At 45.0% G+C, this 17,841-nt stretch overlaps 2 protein-coding genes across 3 annotated transcripts in view; one reads left to right on the top strand and one right to left on the bottom strand.

Annotated features, from left to right (window-relative positions):
* Window positions 1-19: 19 nt before the first annotated feature.
* On the bottom strand, window positions 20-7,119 carry mtfr1 (mitochondrial fission regulator 1). The gene is made up of 8 exons (XM_079755058.1): window positions 6,920-7,119; window positions 6,263-6,356; window positions 3,769-3,867; window positions 2,876-3,018; window positions 2,391-2,626; window positions 1,964-2,249; window positions 1,513-1,678; window positions 20-1,428 (listed from the first exon to the last, which is right to left on the bottom strand). Exons 2-8 carry the CDS (start codon window positions 6,296-6,298, stop codon window positions 1,381-1,383), a joined length of 1,014 nt encoding a protein of 337 aa, XP_079611184.1. The 5' UTR covers window positions 6,299-6,356; window positions 6,920-7,119; the 3' UTR covers window positions 20-1,380.
* A 611-nt stretch (window positions 7,120-7,730) lies between these two features.
* armc1 (armadillo repeat containing 1) overlaps window positions 7,731-17,841 on the top strand; it is a 10,462-nt gene continuing 351 nt past the window's right edge. The window contains exons 1-7 of one of the 2 annotated variants that reach the window (XM_079754442.1): window positions 7,731-7,906; window positions 8,461-8,669; window positions 9,290-9,381; window positions 13,640-13,832; window positions 14,880-14,996; window positions 15,294-15,368; window positions 15,629-17,841. The exon at window positions 15,629-17,841 is cut by the window's right edge and continues 351 nt beyond it. In XM_079754442.1, the coding sequence (XP_079610568.1) occupies window positions 8,508-8,669; window positions 9,290-9,381; window positions 13,640-13,832; window positions 14,880-14,996; window positions 15,294-15,368; window positions 15,629-15,820 (831 nt within the window). In that variant the 5' untranslated portion in view covers window positions 7,731-7,906; window positions 8,461-8,507 and the 3' untranslated portion in view covers window positions 15,821-17,841. Of the gene's footprint in view, window positions 7,907-8,457; window positions 8,670-9,289; window positions 9,382-13,639; window positions 13,833-14,879; window positions 14,997-15,293; window positions 15,369-15,628 lie in introns of both variants that reach the window. The other variant, XM_079754441.1, reaches the window with a different exon arrangement.

Below are 17,841 nucleotides of genomic sequence, written 5' to 3'. Positions count from 1 at the left end.
GAGCACAAAAATTTGAGTTCAGTTATTTATTCATAATTTGTCAGTTACTGGCAAACATGTCAGTGAACATTTGAGATACCTCCAACAGTTTATTTCCCTTTAAAACCATGATTTGAAACAACCTCACTGGCAGTGATCACAGGTCATAACAGCGTTGGTGTGTGATCTATGAACTGCTGTGCTCTTGTGATCTAGAAATCAAGACAAGCCCCACATTTTCTGGGAACAGCTTTGGTGTCAACATTGCATACCAAGGTAATTGAGCGGTGAAAAACTAGCATTAGAATGAAGGTCTTTAATGGATGGTTTTCAGTGAGATAAAGGCCTGCTTAAGCAGAAGAACCTAAACATGAACTCACTGTGGGACCCTTTTCTAGCAATCAAAATACTTTATTTTCAGTACGTAATGAAAGATCTGCATTGATAGTGTCCAATACAATATTAATTACTCTCCTTTGAAAACTTCCACAATAAATCATTAAACAAAGATACATTTTAAAAGAAAAGATTCAACTAGCAGTTGGCAATAAAAGATAATGCTTCTGGAACACGGATGTAGAAGTTATTTGGCTGTGAAGTACAGAGCACAATTAGGACAGACGTTAAAATGTCTTTATGGTACAAAACTCCAACATGGCCACATAGTTCCCACTCCTTTTGGGCCATGAGACCAGTACAGAGGAAAACACTGAATTCAAGTCTGCTCAACTTCAACGCAGAAGTCCAAAACTATCAAATAAGTAGAATGGATGCTTTGATTGGACAATGACCTAATTAAAATCTAGGCAATAATCGGTGTTAAACAAAAACTAGATTTAACTTATATTAATGATGAATTAAAAGGACTACCAAGTGTTATATGATAACAATACTGCTCCCTTTCCTCTGCCATGTCACCCTTAAACTGGGCATGCAGAAAACCACGCACCTTCCGAAAGACACACTGGGAATAGTTACTCATTACCATTACAAATGATGCCAGTAAAAAGTGGTGCAGCCTCACCTTAAAATGACACAACTGGTACTTTAATCCCTTCAGTCTGTTTGCATTAACGAAACACACAATGATAAATATGAGAAAGAAACTTGCTTCAAACAAACAAACACTGTTGTGCCGCAACAGTACATAAATAAACAAAGTGCAAAAATAACCGACTTTCATGCTCGAAGAGACCGTTAGGTGCAACCCTTGGGACATACGATTTATGGGGTTTATGGAGTCCCCCATCTGCTGCAGGCTGAGCCCGTTCAGAAAGACCTACTGCCTTCTCTCTGCGAGAGGGAGAAGGGCAGACACTTGAAGGCGGGTGAGACAAGGAGCCATCCGAGGCGGAGCTCTCGTCCCAAACACGGCTCCTCAACGTGGCGGAGGGGGGCTGCTCAGTCCCACTTCCTTTTGGCGCTGGATTTCAACATGTGCTGGCCGAACTGTGAGAAACACAGAAGCAGAGGTCATAACGTTGCCGAGAACACTACAGCCGCGGGGTGCCGATATGGGGACATGACCCTTACCGAGGGCGTCTGGACAGGCGGTTTGGCGTCTGGGATAGGCAGTATGAATTCCCCGTCGTCCTCGGCTCCACTGTCGTGACGGTGGCGGTGGGCGAACTTGCGCTTCAGGGCCTGGGCGATGAGGGAGGCGGCGTCCATGGGCTGGCTGGCCTTGGCCTCCCCTCCCCTAGCCGGACCAGACTGGACATTAGTGTGGGGTACTGGTTGCAATTATCATGACATTAGACCGGCATATCTCCGCCCTTTGGTCGCGACCCCACTCAGGGTCACCTGATAGGCACATTGAAATAATTTGAAAGGTCCTGTACACACATACCAACCTAACCAAATGATGCACTTGGACGAGTATTATTACCAGCAGCTGTTGAGGGGGTTCAAACACAAATGTTGGGGTCGCAACAACGGGCTGATGGAGAAGCGCTGCCTCAGCAGGAGGGGACGCTGCGCTCACCTTTTGACCGAGCGCAGCTTCACCTGGCCCATGTCCTTCAGCACGTCGAGCATGCTGGGGGCCGCTTTGGGCTCCGGGGCCGCCGGGCCGCTCTCCAGCTTCTTCCCCCGGCGCTCCTTGATCAGGTCCATGGCTGAAAAGGTCCTCTGGAGCCCGGGGGCCAGCGGAGGGAGAGGGGGGGGAGGAGGAGGAGGAGGAGGAGGAGGAGGAGGTGGTGGGGGTGGGGGCAGGGTTGGTGGGGGGCCCCCGAAGACCTGGGGAGGCGCTGGGACGCCAGCGGCGGGAGCTGTAGTTGGAGAGAGAGGGAGAAAGGGGTTTTACGGCCAGGTGCTTGGCTGCCACCTAGTGCCAGCCCTGCGGTATTACAGAGGGCTGGGGGGTTGAAAGCAGGCCAGTACAGGGCGGGCAGCAGATGGTTTGCGGTCACCTGACTGCGTGCTCCTCTCCTGGGCAAGGACTATCTGTGCGATCTGCACCCTCAGCTTGGCCAGCTCCTCCTCCAGGGCGCTGATCTTCCGATTGGCCTCGTTGTTGCTGGCGGCCGGGCCCTGGGGGTCCGGGTCCACCTGGTGCAGGCTGGGTAAAGACCGGGGTCGGGCCATGGGCACCTTGGGGGGCTGAGGCTGGGACAAGCGGAACACCAGCCCTGTTGAAGGCCCTGGCCTGTGGCCACATTTGAAAAAGTCCCATTAATTGACAGGATTCGACCCCTGCATGCTCTTCACTAATATCTACGGACGCGTTTTAAATAAATAAATGTTCCTCCACACGTGCCGCAGACATCATGCAAGTAGAAAATAAATTGAATCAATGTTAATGCATCGACTGAAAACCAGTAAGGTGGGTTTGATAAGTTTCCGGACTGCCTGTCTGGAACCAGAGGGGGGGGGGGGTTGTTTTTGCCAATCTCACCTCGGCATGTCGAAGTAGTCTTCATCATCCTCATCGTCGTCGTCTTCTTGGGCGATCCAGCCCACGTCAGCGAGGGAGGTGACCAGGAAGTTCTGTCTGCTGGGGGCTCGCAGGTAGCTGCCGTCCTCTGCGTAGGGGTTCAGCTAACGGCGGAGGCATAGGGGGCGCGTTTAACTACTGTGCTACCATAGCGAAAATAAGCCAACCACTCCATAGCCGCTAAATAATAGCAGCTCACTCTAAGAAATAAATAAAAATTCAGGCAGTGAGATGTTTAAAGAAACGACAAGGAAGCAGTGAAGCGACGAAAAAAAAAGGAGTTGAAATGATGAGCAAGAAAAGAGGGTTAATAATGTGAATAATGTCACACAGCTTGTTATTCAGTAAAAGGTCACCGGCGGCAAGCAAGTGAACCGACCTAGAGCTGCCCTACAGCATTCCTCATAGCTAGGAGGGTGGCTGGAAGGAGAAACAAGAGAAGAGAACAGTACCGTGTTGTTGAAAGAGACAGTAGGGAGAAGAATCTGAAACAACAGCTCAGCTTTATGGAAAATAGTTAAGACCGCAAAAGATTCCCTGGAGATATACAAGATTTTCTGATTGAAAGTTGTGTGCACTGTGCAATGCTTGTTCCACATTATCATTGACCTGAGAAGTCATATTCAGTCCAATCACAACAGACATCGGAGCACACACCATGGTGTTGAAGGAAGAAAACATTTATCATATTTAGAACCATCAATAGGGGTAATAATTAAACTCATTGGTATACAGGAAATAGAATACATCCCAATCACGTTACCTCTAGCAAACAGACATTAAGAGCCACTCACTGACAGTCACATAGAGGGGTCTAATTCATGTTTTAAAAACTACTATGTTGTGGTTGTCACCTGGAACTGGACTCTGGGACAGGGTTTAAGAGGCAGACTTGTAGCTATTCTTCGCACGATACTCCTTGATGACCCATAGGGCTTGGCTGATCCAGATGCCTTGCAAAAAATACAAAAACACGTTGAGAATACATTTTGAGTTTCGGAGCCAAGTCTTTCGCAGGGAAATCTGACTCTGTTTAATTAATGTGCATTACATATGAGAGTGTTAAAAGCTTATTCAGGAATTGTAAGCATTAATACACATTTTGTATATTATTTCATATCAAGACATACACTTGTGCTCTAAAGAGGACTAGTATCCTACATCAATGCGGTCCTCCGCAGATATGTCGGTCAGGATTCCCACCTTTTTTAGCTCATTTTCAATAACATTTCTGTGCTCATTGAAGTGCAGATTTTACTTTATAAACTGTCATTAGCAGTCACTTTATTCTCTATTGAATGAGGTGCATGATAGATCAACTTTTTTTATTTTCTAATTAAGACAACTGAACCATATTTAGTGATGTATATTATATACATTGTACAAGCAGACAATCTCCAGAATATCCCCACAGTTTTGCCATTAAGTCACACTTTTTTATAACAAATAAAAACCTAGCAGAAAAATGGTAATGTAGTACATAGATGTACTGGTATCTGGGAAGGCTGGAAAAAACAATCATAAATGGGTGTGCTGGAAGAGTAATTTATACACCAACCCTGCAACAAACGTACATCAGCCATGGTGGACTAGTGACTGCTTTTTTGCCCGCCATGATTTTTCCCACAAGAACACTTTTTGTGGAGGGTGAAGTGCTTCAGGCAAGCAATAGTGATAGGGGACGATCACACAGAGACTCCTCACTAGAAAGGATGCCGCTTCAAAGACACAATAGTGGAAACAAAGCCTGAGTCGAATCAATCATGAGTTTTAAAAATCATGTTTATTATATCAACCGAATAAAACTGAATAAAGAGGCTGCTGCATGCGATATTTGAGAGTGCAAAAGAGCACAGCTGACAGATGATTTTGAAAAGTAACACCCCAAAAAGCGCAACTTCCCTCAGTTTTTCCATCATTAAAAGTGTTGCATTCAGACAACCGTGATTCCCCAAATGCCCTGATTGGTAAGAAATTAGGTGGGGGAGGGCTTAAGCTAAATTGTCTCATACAGCACAGAAAACTAGAAAGATAATCAAATTTCACTCTGTAATACCTAATGAATTCCTATGGCTATATTTAACAAATTACACTCAAATGATAGATTTGAGTGGATCATATAGGCAGGCTATAGATCTTGCATATAGCACCTTTGAATAGGCCTAGAATGATTGCTCAGACGGATATTCATCATGGTGGATCTAATGAGACCTACGACAAATAACTCTGATCTCTGAACGCTCTGCAAAAGTAAAAAAATCCAGCAGGTAGCAACGCCATACCAACTAATGAACTTGAACTTGGAGTTCGCTCCACACTTTAGATCTCTTTATTGCAGAGCGCCTTATCATAGCACAACATTTTACCAACAGTTAAAAGCAGTTATAACAAGCGGAAGGGATTACTCACTCAACTAACTCAATAATTGTAAGACTTCTACATTTCTATAACGTAATCACACAGGACAGAACTCTCCGCCTCCTCGTCAGGTATACACAGCTAGATACATGGGTCACATGTATTTAGCAGTAATACAGTCCTTAGTTCCCCAGGCATCGCTAATTCACAGCGTGACAGATCAACAACGTTCAGCGTTTCCCCTAGGATGGTGTTTCAGCCGTCCTAAGCACACACGCTAAGCGCTTGTGCTTTGTGAGCTCCCAAAGCACTCCCTGCCGGGAGGTTTCCTTACCTCTGCCGTCACCAGAAGGGCTTGATTCCTTTTTATCAATAAGCATGTACAACCCCTTGGTTGCAAGACAACTTGTCAAGACAACTTGTCTTGCAACCCACTCCAACTTTGGGATACTTCTTTTGAAAGCTGGAACCGTTGTTGTGTATGCTCATATAATGAGATTTTGTATATGAAATGCGCACTCTGCGGTGGCGTTTCACTCACATTTTCAGAGAAACGTAACCCTCTCTCGGACGTAGAGATCAAAATCTCCTGCTGACCAGACGGCTTTCCCTACATCATACATCACCTCGCAGTCTTTGTCCTTTTATCGTGACTTCAAAGTTCCTTGGCAAAGGCACTAAATGACTGCCACTAGATATTCGATTTTAATAAAAGTGGCCTGGTACCTGGGTGCTAGTTTCATTATTTATGTATATTCTGTGCATGGCATAATTTTATTTAATTTTCATTCAGTGAAATGGCTTAATTTATTTTATGTTTTTCCTTCCATCTAGCTTATTTCTCTTTTAACGTTTTCCAAACTAGGGCCCCCTAAAAATGTATTTTAAGTTGGGCCCCAAAAAAGCTAGAAACGTCCCTGCTCTGTGATAGCGTACACACACGCGCACACACACACACACACACTAGTTCGTCGCAAGATTACTACTTACCAGGTCCATTTCACTCCGCACATTTTCTTTACTCATACTGAAGCGTTTCACATGAACACAGGTTCATGGGGTCCGGGGAAAGGGGCATCTTAGCCTTGATGGGGAACAAAAGAGGCAGGTCAAGAGGATGAGACCATAAAGCATGTGGCGTCAAACCAGCAGCAACACTGACCAATGAAAGTAGATTAACTTGCATTAGTCCCATACGACTCGGTACTCTGCCTTCTGACAACTAGACATGGACATAGTTCGTACACTACAATGTAGTAATCAGAATAAAGCCAGAAGGGGAGCAGATAGTAGGTCAGGATCACAACAGGTACAAATGCATTACTTAGAGGAGCACGACTCATGTCAATCTAATCCCGACTAAACATGACAATCATTTGGTTAGTCAGATTTATCAAGTATACCAAATTTGGCAGAAGATGTTTTACTTTACTTATACTTTAAAACAAAGAGAGGCTTAGGTCATGTGAACGATGACTGCGGCTATGCTAACGGGGCTAACAGTCAGCGGTCGATCCGCTGTTGGGTGTTTGTTTTGCTCAACCGCTCTTATTTGTGGCACGAAACGATCAACGCTTCACCAGCAGTTCCAACGATAACTGTGTCAAAGGTTACTGAGGTTTTTGATCATCTTGAATGACAACTTACCTAGTTTATAAGCTATCAAAAAGTTGGCCGCCGGTCTTTCTTACTCTTTCCAGGGCTATCAGGTTGTGGAGTCCAGAAACGTCGGAGGTGGGATACGTTGGAGTGGGCGGGGACAATGTCTTTGATTGGCTTTGCAAATTGATCAGCAGTCGATGTGTCCAATGGTATTCGTTTAAGGTTACAATAACTCCATCTCATTGGATCAGTCTCCGTCAGAGATTCCGTTTGATCCAGTCACCGTCGCTCACTTCATGTATGTTCCACCATCGATGCCCGAATGACTTGTGTACTCAGTAATATCATCGTGACCCCTATGTCTATAGAACTGACTTTTTTTTTTTTTTTTTTACAGATGCGTTTTACCTATGGAAGGCAAAAAAAAGTGTCCTACATCAAATAACTACTTTATTCCCCCAGTAGATAGTTCCCCCAAAAATGAATTGCATGCATGTCTTTCTTTCAGTCAACTGATGGTGGCGTTGGTTTGCCGTAGAGGAACGCTGCCCGACCCGTCCTAACCTCAATAAACCGTAACAAATATAAATAAAACCTTGGCGAACAAAGGATTTGAACTGTTAGTCGCTGGACTCGGTCAGCCAAAGAAAACCGGAAGAAACCCTTCCAATTCTACGGAGCTAGGTGGCTGTGGTGCAGGCGGTCCGGGTGGACTAAACAGGGACACCCAGTCAACGTTGCCAGATTGGCCCAAACATCCCGCACAATCTGGCAACACTGGCTGACGCGCGCTGCAGCCAGATTGGGCGGAAATTCGGGCCCAATCTGGCAACACTACACCCAGTGCCTGGTACCAACACAGCCCTGCTAAAGACAGCTAGCAGGAGAACGACCCAAGGCCTATACCTACTCCTTTTCTGGGTATTGTCCATATTGTGTATACATAGGGTCAGTTTGTCGCAAATTCATATGTCCTTCTGACCGTTCATCTGGAGCTGCCTTATGATTTTAAAGACATCTATTTGAGATAAGGTAAGCCTTGTCACCGGGCTAGCCTCGGAGCTAGCTAGCTGCCACAACGCATCGGTCGGGTTTGAATTGAGGTTAGCTCGGGGTCGTTGACAATGTTATGTTTGATCATGTACGCCTCTTAAATGCTTGAGCTTGTGTTTAAGTGAAGGTTTGCAGAGGAATCGAATGGTATTGACGTCCAGTCGACCAAGCTTAGAGCAGTGTTTTCTCCAGTGGAGTGCTATACTTTATTTTTGCGTGTCACATCAGCAACCAGCATCAGGATTGTTCCAAGGGTCACACCAAAAGTTAAGATATACCAGTTCAATCCCTCATCTCTTCTCTTTAAATAAAAACACATCCATTATGTCGATAACCAAAGATGGACACACGTTGACCTGTATCTAAGAAGGTTCATTATGTGAGAATATGTGCTCTTTGTGTGCACTCCACAGTTGTGCTTATTTGAAAAAAAGAAAGCGAAGCTTTTATTATCTGGGATAGATGTCGTTTAATACTTTTGTTTTCGATTAAAGTACATATCGTAATCTCCTCTTCTCACTTTTCTCAAGTAGAGTGAGGAGGCCGGTTTGATGTGTATGGCCCCCAGACCAGAGGCACCATGAGTGGGGAGATGGATGCGTTAGCGATCGTCAACCAGCTGCGGGACCTGGCAGCAGACCCACTCAACAGAAGAGCCATAGTTGAAGACCATGGGTGTCTACCTGGCCTGATACTCTTCCTGGATCACACAAATCCGCAGGTCGTCTACTCTGCACTACTGGTAATGTGTTTACATACGTCTTGCTTGTTTTTAAATCCCCATCTGGGCTGGCCTGGATAAAAATGTTGTTTTCAACAATTGTGATTTTAGTACATTTCATTTAATTACCCCGACTTCAAGACTGCAACTCTAATTTGTGGGTTTGATATCCAAAACATGGTCGCCTCACTTGGCCGGTGTTGTTACAACACGTATGAGTGACTACAGTAAGCATTCTCTTGCATCCATTTATTTAGTAAATGCGACAAAATCTAATTTAAATATGAACCAGGACTCCACCGCTCTGTTTGAGTATTTCTCAAATAGAGTATCAAGTACTGTTTTCATGTTTTATTAACTCTTTATTCTTGGTAGACAAACAACTCATGCATATGCATCCATTATATAACGGTCCTCTCCATCTACTTCTTATAGTGAGCCCACAATCTGAGTCAACATCTAAGTGGTTTTATGTAACCATGACACTATAGGAGCACATGAAACGGTAGTAACACACAGTGAGTGCTTTAATATGTGTATAAAAGCAAACCTACCGACGTGACGCGTGGTGAGTCCGTAGTGACTCTGTTTGTGGATCCATAGTAAGATGTATCTTAATGCTGGTCCTTGTTGTCCTCAAGGCTGTGCGGTACCTAGCGGAATGTCGTGCCAACAGGGAGAAGATGAAGGACGAGCTGGGCATGATGCTGAGTCTGCAGAACGTCATGCAGAAGTATGTCTCAGTTCCCCATTGCTGAAGCTCACTTTATCTCTTCCTTTTTTTCTGTACCTCCTTCTCTTTCTGTCCCTCCTTCTCTTTCTGTCTCTCCTTCTCTTTCTGTCCCTCCTTCTCTTTCTGTCCCTCCTTCTCTTTCTGTCCCTCCTTCTCTTTCTGTCTCTCACCATCTCTTTCTGTCTCCCACCCTCTTTCTGTCAATCTCTCTTTCTTCCTCTGTCCCGCTCTTCCTGTCCGTCTGTCTTTCTCTCTTTCCGTCTGCCTCTCTCGTTCTGTAACTATATCTGTCTCTATATTTCTCTTTCTTTTTCTCTCCCTGTCTCCGGTCTGATTCGCGACTTGTAACTATCCCTCACACCCTCTTATATACACACAGACAAACACACACTTATGTTGCATGTACAGAAACCCTTTATTTTGAGCCTGCGTTGTATTCTGCACAATAATAATAATAATTAAGAGAATGTACTCTGTGTCGAGGGAATGTTATTTAAGCTTTTAAGCTTTAATGTCCATCCCGCCACCTCAATAATGATTAAAGGCTGTGTTGCAGGTTGACCACCACTGTCGATTAATGGGTACATAAAGCACTCAATATATTATTTGTACAGTATATAATTTAAAAAATGTCTCCAAAATGGTGTAAAAGTCCAGTTTTTGTCATTTACGGTAGTAACAGGTGTTTTATAATGCCATTCAGCGATGACGTCACGTTTGGGAGACGTGGTGGAAGGTAGCCTCACCCTAGTACCAGAACTACGGCGTCTAAGAGGTGGCAAGAACCACAAATAACATGTATGATGGCCCACAGCCGTATAATTTCGAACCTATCAGACGTGAGAGGGCGAATGAGGATGGCCGTCAAAGCCAATTACATGCGTGGTCAGGGGAGAATGAGTGGAGCGTTGCTATCATTTAGCAACGCAGCAACAAGCGCTGGAGGTTGTCTATGAACAGCAGTGCATACAATAACGACACTTTTTTTTTACTGTCAGTGAATAGCACCGATTTGAAAGGCAACGTTTTCTTTATATCTAGTGACAGTGATTATGTCGTAATGTTGTTCAGATAAGTACCGGTAAACTTAGGCAGAAGATCTAGAAATAGAAGGCATAATGCTAGCTATGGGCTAACTTGCCAGTCCCACCTGTGAAATCCCCCCCCAGTCCCCAGATAATCCCTAATTAACAACACAGACTTTAAGTATTGTAGTCAGTGATGGAATATCCCGCTCTGTGTAGTTATGGGTTGGGGGGGTTGATGTGCACATGTGTCTTCTATTTTCCTCAGCCCCATGTGTTTGTTAAATTTGATCCAGTGCAACCATAGCACTGGTCCCAGTGCAACCGCAGCATTAACAACAATTGAAACAGATGTCTGTACGTTTACATGCACAGCTTAATCTGTTTAATGCCATAGTTCGACTATGCTCCTCAATTGGACAACTGGAATCTTCCCTTTATACATGGCGGTGAGAAAATCGATTAATTTGCCGAAGCAGGTCATACCCCGGTACGATAGGTGGCGCTGTACCCATTTTAACTAGTGGTAGTAGAGCCACCGGCTGACCGCTTTACGTCACCAGCAACAACTAACTCAGGCAGCATTCGAGATAGATGTTTTCAGTAGACAGCTGTCGGTTTACTTCGGGTTCATGTAATTTCTCCGATGCTCCATTGTTCCGACCTCTCGGTCATATGCGGACTCCTCCGGTGGCGGAGCAGCTCCTCCGGCAACAATCCCTTTCTCCTCCATGTCGCGGTTCAATCTGGACTGAGAGTCGAAGACAAAGTTCCTTTCCCCCAATTCCTTCTCCTCCATGTCCGAGATAACCCCACTACAAGTCTTTACGCTTTACTTGTTGTGGAAGTACCAGCAAGACGGAGAATCCGACGCAGTCTTTAAGATTCATAATATCAGAGAATATCCCTGTCAGTTTGACCGCGGCAAAATGAATGAATAAAGATCATAAACACTTCGGAAGAAAATACATGTACTTTTAATTCAGGCTTGGGTGAATCGAAGCGTAGTGTGTACTGAATGCATGTTGATGATGATGCACTTCCTATATTGAGTAACTGCATTGGAACGACACCGTCTTCCTCCATATTCTGCGCCACATTTTTAAATAAATCGTTGTTTCTCGTTTTCCGACGGCGACAACACGACTACCGTCAGCTTCTACTTCTGGCTCACGGCCCCCCCAGAAAAGTTCTTGAGCATGCGTAGAACACAAAATCCAATTCCAATTCGATTGACCGTAGACATGCATGCTTAATGCGACTATCAATCGAATAATCTAGGGGTCTTATCCGACTATGAGAAACTAGATTAGATTTAGTCAGACTAAGGCAAGGAAACTTTATTTATATAGCACTTTTCATACACAAGGCAGACTCAAAGTACTTCACATATAAACATTGTCTTACAATAAATTAAAATAATAGAAAAGAAAACATATGCTGAAAATTAGTAAAATAGATGGAAAACAAAGGCGAATTAGTGTGTATACATGCATCTTAATAATCGAATCATAGTCGGATTAACCCAATAATTAGATTTTGAGTGTGATGTAAACGTAAAGTGTCATGTTGTATGAATCTCAATTATTTTTGTGAAGTCTATGTTCATTTTTAATCATGTCAAAAAGTCGCTATTTACAAACATGAAAAAGTGCAATATAAAGCTTTTTCGTAAGTTGGCCATGCAGATTCCCTCATTTCACCATCTGTTCTCCATTGAATCTAATTGCATCAGAAGTGCTCATGTAAACGCGGCTAATGACACTTTTTAAAAACATGTGCAGCAGGCATCAGAAGAGGTAATTCCACATCTGTGTGATCCGTGAGCTGTGAGGGGTGTCACTTGGAGTTCCAATGAGGGTCTGTCCTCATCATCTTTATCCCTCAGACTGGGCGTGGTCCATTCTTCACAATCAGCCAGTAGCATGTTGGCGTCTTGGCTTGTTTTTTGTTCTGTCCTTCTTGGACCGAACAGAACAATCATCATCACATCACAGCTTCTGTCAAGAGGGGTGGGGGCCCCTGCAGTGTAGAGCCCTTTGCTACCTTTATTCCTCAGATTGCCCCTTTGACTTTGGGTGGAGGTCAAGTTGAGTTTGCACTATTTGTCTGTCCCCTCGCCTCCATCCCTTCCATCTGGTTATTATTAAACTCTGCTTGTTTTGAGCCTTCCAACAGAGCCTAGAAAAATGGCTGCCTGCAGCTAGTTTTCACCCAAGAAACCTGCTTCCTGTTAGCGTTAGCCTCATCTTCAAATGATCTGCCAATCATAGCATTACGCAAACAATCTAACATTAAGCCAGCAACCCACCATTTTGCTAGCAACTTAGCATAACACTAGCATTCTAGCATAACGCTAGCAACCTCTACTACTGAAATAAGATAGAGAATAGGTTAAACACGGGGGATTTCTCAACTATGATTATTGCTTAGCGTTTTGTCAATACCCCCAGAACGAGGCTAACTCTGCAGGGGGTTGTTTACACTTTATCGAGTTGTGAAGGGCAGTGCTGCATTGTAGCAGAGGAAAGGGGAGGTAGGGACAACAGCCGTACCACTGACCGCGTGGCCACCCTCCAGCTTCAGATAAAGCCACAAACTGACTAGCATAGGGCATGAAGCTGGGTGACCTTTAATGAAAAAGGGGGGTGGTATTGGTGGTGGTCTACATTTTAGTGATGCTTTGTGTCGCAGGTGATCCGATCACAGCAGGGGGGGGCAAGATAAGGAAACAGGTGCGAAAACTTCTGCCTCTCGTTCAAGACCCATCAGCATCAGATCATGAAGCCAACATTCGGAAGAGATCGGGGAAGGGGTGGTGTCTGCCCTGTATCCTTGGCACACTTGGCCCCCAGCAGGTGCAACTGCCCCAGTATGACAATATGCTTCTATGCTCGGACTGAATCATTAATGGGGTTTTGTTTATTGTAACTTGTGTTTGGTTGTTTTATTTTGGTCCATTTTATGCAGAACGGTATGTAGCAGTAAATTCTCTGCTCCCACCCGATTAGTCTAAAGGCAAAAAAAACGGTTCTGGTGTGTTTTGGACCAGGCAAATAACTAGCTGCTTGTTCCGCTTAAAAAAACGTAACCATTCATTTCACCACTAGACTTAGACCAAACGCCTAATTGCACTTACCCTACATCCCTACAGTCCCCACAACGAACAGCTTTTCACATTTGCATCCACCGTGTACCTATTTTGGATGTTCATCCTGTCTCCCTCTTCCCAGGGCCACGTCGCCAGGGGAGACCAAGCTGCTGGCGTCGGAGGTCTATGAGATCCTGCAGGCGGCGGGCAAGGAGGAGGCGGAGCAGGCGGAGGCAGCGGCGGCGTCCTGCCGGAGAAAGGCCCAGTTCTTCCTGGGCTCCACCAACAAGCGGGCCAAGACGGTGGTGCTGCACATCGAAGGGCTGGACGACTCAGTACGCAGCGCACCCTCTGTCTGTTCCCCTCTGGAAGTCTCTCTGTCCGTCTCTATCCTGCTGTCTGTCTCTGTCAGTCTCTCTCCCTCTTGATTCTTGCTCTATCAGTCTCTCTTTCTCTCTCCCTGTCTCATTCTGTCTCTGTCTCTTTCTCTTGCTCTTTCTCTCTGTCTCTGTCTCTCTGTCTGTGTCTGTCTCTCTCTCTGTCTGTCTCTCTTTCTCTCTCTACTCTCTTCTCTCTGTTTCCCACTCTCTCTCTCTGTCTTTCCCTATACCTTTTCTGTATGTGTGTCTCTGTCTTTCATGTTGTTTTTCGATGTTATGGCAACAGCATTGTGTGTGTGTCTGTGTGTGTGTGTGTGTGTGTGTGTGTGTGTGTGTGATGTAAATGTCAGACATTGAACAGCAGGGTGCTGGGATTGAACCTGAACACTGCACAGTGGGGCAGCTAGCACAGAGCCAGATCAAATTACAACACACAGGCACATCTAGCTGCTAGTGGCTCGGCGGCAGCAGTAAGGAACACGCTTAAAAAACAAAAATATGCCGGGCGGTATTTCTCTATAGGCGCAATCTGTAGGTGTTGATTGATTGTAATAAATGAGTCTCCTCCCTCTCCCCCCCCCACCCCCCTTCCGATGGCAGTTGGTCAACAAAAGGTATTTACTGGAGCTTTAAACTGCAGCTCACTTGTTAGACTCCCAGCCCGTAGGTTTGATTCCCCCAGTCTACCCAATGTGCTCCATTGAGCAAGATGCCCAAGCCTGCTCCTCCTAACTAGCACAAGCCCACTAGCAGTCCCATACTGTCCCACTTAGGTTTGTTTTGATTTATGATTGTAAGGTTGCAAGCATATGTATTGATTTGATATGCATATATCAACTACAATGTGTAACACTTGCAGTTATTCCACTGTCATGAATGTTGTCATCACAGGTACTGAGTTATAAGAGGATATATTTAGAAATGTAATTTAGGCGGAGATATTTGAAATGTGTCTGACATCACAATGCCTGGTTTTGTCCTAACCGTGGTGTGGGCGGTCAGGCTCGGCGGGGCATGTGTGAGGAGGCCCTGCTGAAGATCCGCGGGGTCATCAGCTTCACCTTCCAGATGGCTGTGAAGAGATGTGTGGTGCGAATCCGCTCGGACCTCAAGGCGGAGGTGAGCTTCTGGCTAGGGGATGCTACAAATCATACCCGTAACTACTGCTATGAGAATGTGATGGATCAGCTAAAACGCAGCAGTAATCTACCGTATGTTATGGCTGTTATCCCATTTGTGTTTAATAAAAAGTCTAATAAAAACTATAATTTCCTTTTTGAATAGATAACAGAAACTGCCCTAGCTACAAATTGAAATCCCTCCCCAGCCCTCATTCCATCTGGAGGCTGACTTATAAAATGCTGTATAGATAACCTACATATACATATAAGCCAGCCTAACCACTGTCTCTGCTAGGCCCTGGGAACAGCCATCAACTCCACCAAGGTCCTGACCGCCCAGCAGGTGTTGAAGGCAGAGGACGGAGGAGAGGTGAGTGTCGCCACGACGACCCCAGACAGATGATGACGATGATGAAGAACAACAGAACTATTGATGATATATTTTAACTTTAGCCTTTATTTTGTGTTTCGACTATAAGATGCACTATTTGACGCAATACTTCTAGTCGCCATCAGGGGTCAGGCTTGGCTCACTCATGTTGACCCGGGTGAGGGTGGGTGTGTGTGTGTGTGTGTGTGTGCGTGTGTGTGTGTGTGTGAGATTATAATTAGCATGTGGTTGTGTTTCAGCGCATGGTGCCATTCCACGAGGGCGAGGCGTTGGCGGTGGAGGAGAACACGGACATCCCGGACTACCTCCCCGAGGACGAGAGCCCCTCCCAGGACCCCGACAAAGCGGTGACGCGTGTGGGCGCCATCGGCGACGGCTCGGGCTGGCTCAGCACCGCCGCCAACTTCCTGACCCGGTCCTTCTACTGGTGACCACTTCCTGTTGCGTTGCTCCCCCCCCTGTGTGCTCTCCTCTTCGTCCCAGCCCCCCTTCCCCCCCTTGTCAACAGCCCTACCTGTGAAACTGACTGGCACCTCAGACGACTTTAAGCCTCCTCCTCCACCACCACCACCCAGTGCGCGTCGTCTAGCGCCACGCGTCTCTGGCCACCGCCACCGAGCGATGACCAGGCCACGGTCTGCTGCAATAACCTGTATATACATGAGCTGCTGACGCCTCGCGACAAGCTAACAAGCTAGCCCACCACTGGCTGACTGCACAACTGTTATTGTTATGATACTACACGAGACGTGGGTACGCCTCACACCACTTATAGCCAGAAGGATTTGAATTGGGCTACCAATTGTTTTGATTTCATGTACGTATTTTTTTTTTTTCATCAAACCAAAAGCCATGCGGGGGTTTGAGGTCTTGTGGCTGACGTCGGATGAGGATTCATCCCATGACTGAATCTGTTGTTGGTCAAAAAGAACAATTATTATCCTTTTTTTGTGCATGGTGTGATTCAAAAAAAATAACTCGCTAATTTACTCATCCTCTTTATTTTATATTTTGGGTTGTTACTTTTCCTGTCTTTCTGCGAGGAGTGTTCTTGAAAAATGTTCTTCAGATCTTGCTTTAGCACCCTCTGTTCTGTTTATTTGTGTCTTATTTCTTGTCTTTGATGCCTAATGAAGATAATTCTGTGAAGAATTATTATTATGCCAATTTTATTTAATTCATTCTCAGTTACTTCGATCTGATCAATCGCAAAAGAATTATCGATGAATTAGTTATCTTAAGATGATGCGGTTACCCTGACCCCAGCTTGCAAAGAAGGTTCAGAATGCATGCTCTGCTGCCAAAATATCCCATCTTGAAATGTGTTGACAGCATGCTCAATTCTCTTGATGATGTCATGCCCCTATGGTTTTGTAAATCCTAAACAATTGTTCTTCACTTGAGCCAGCAGTGTCCTTAAAGAAAAGAGAGCAGCTACTGACTATCCTAGACTCCGTTAGCAGACCATCTTGCTCCTGAGGCTAGGGACGGAGAGTAGGCCTTAGGGCTGTGGGAATGGTGCCTGGTATCCTGCCATGTCCAACCTATGTATGAAGGAACTATGTATTTTAAATCTGAATAAGTAATACTGATTTGCTGAACTGTGTTCATTACATTTCAATGTTCCCACAACATTTTCAACAATAGGGCAAGGTAGTTGTTGAAGGTCTTTGATTGGCTCATACACGTCGACAAATGACTTGTCACTTTTAATTGTAATTACCCCCTCTTTGATTGTCCTCTCAGTGACCCATTGACATGTGGGGCACACGAACCGCTGACCAGACAGGTTTAATTTGTGCCGTTTATGTGGGAAGGATGTCGAGATGATTTAAGGTCATGTCGGTGGATGGACGGTGTGACCTCAGACCCTTTAAAGTGAAGCAAGGATCCATAGAACCACAGCAGGAAGACTTAGGCAAGTCACAGCTGGGGTTTATAAAGGTGGACGGTGTAGAATGGAGTGGCATCTTCACAGGAATTTAATATAATATTAATAAATTGGCCTGTATTTTCAATAGTGATAATCCCATGAAATGAGGATTGTTACAAGAATTACTAGAATGAGGTCTTTATATCAAAATAGGAAAAGGATCCTCTTCCACAGATCCCGCAATCTTTTCATAACATGTTCCTGCAGTAGCCAAGAACGGACAAACAGAGAGGAGAATGGATGGGATTTTAATTTAACAGGTGTATTTTTAATTGCTATCTTACTTGTAAGCTATAACCTATTACTATATGGACTAACCAAACACATTTGATGAATATCAAGGCACCGTTTCACTTCACCCCTGGCTGCTTGATGCTGCTGGCATCTTATAGGCCACCGTAGCCTCTCCTGCTTTGTTGTGAAGGGTATGCAGTTGGTTGCAACCTCACCGCGGGAGGCCACTAGATCCTACATACTTCATCTTGGCACTAATATTCGGTTTCTAGTATTTTGAATGAG

This window comes from Pollachius pollachius (assembly GCF_949987615.1).
Source record: "Pollachius pollachius genome assembly, chromosome: 17".
NCBI lineage: Eukaryota > Metazoa > Chordata > Actinopteri > Gadiformes > Gadidae > Pollachius > Pollachius pollachius.
This window is presented reverse-complemented; position numbering and strand designations above follow the sequence as displayed.

Bases quoted from the DNA above. Each gene is read 5' to 3' on its own strand.
- mtfr1 (XM_079755058.1), bottom strand. From the start codon at position 6,298: ATGAGTAAAGAAAATGTGCGGAGTGAAATGGACCTG. The intron at 2,250-2,390 runs GTGACCGCAAAC...CTCCAACTACAG, and splicing joins GGAGAGGAGCACGCAGTCAG to CTCCCGCCGCTGGCGTCCCA. The intron at 1,679-1,963 runs GTGAGCGCAGCG...TGGTCCGGCTAG, and splicing joins AAGCTGCGCTCGGTCAAAAG to GGGAGGGGAGGCCAAGGCCA.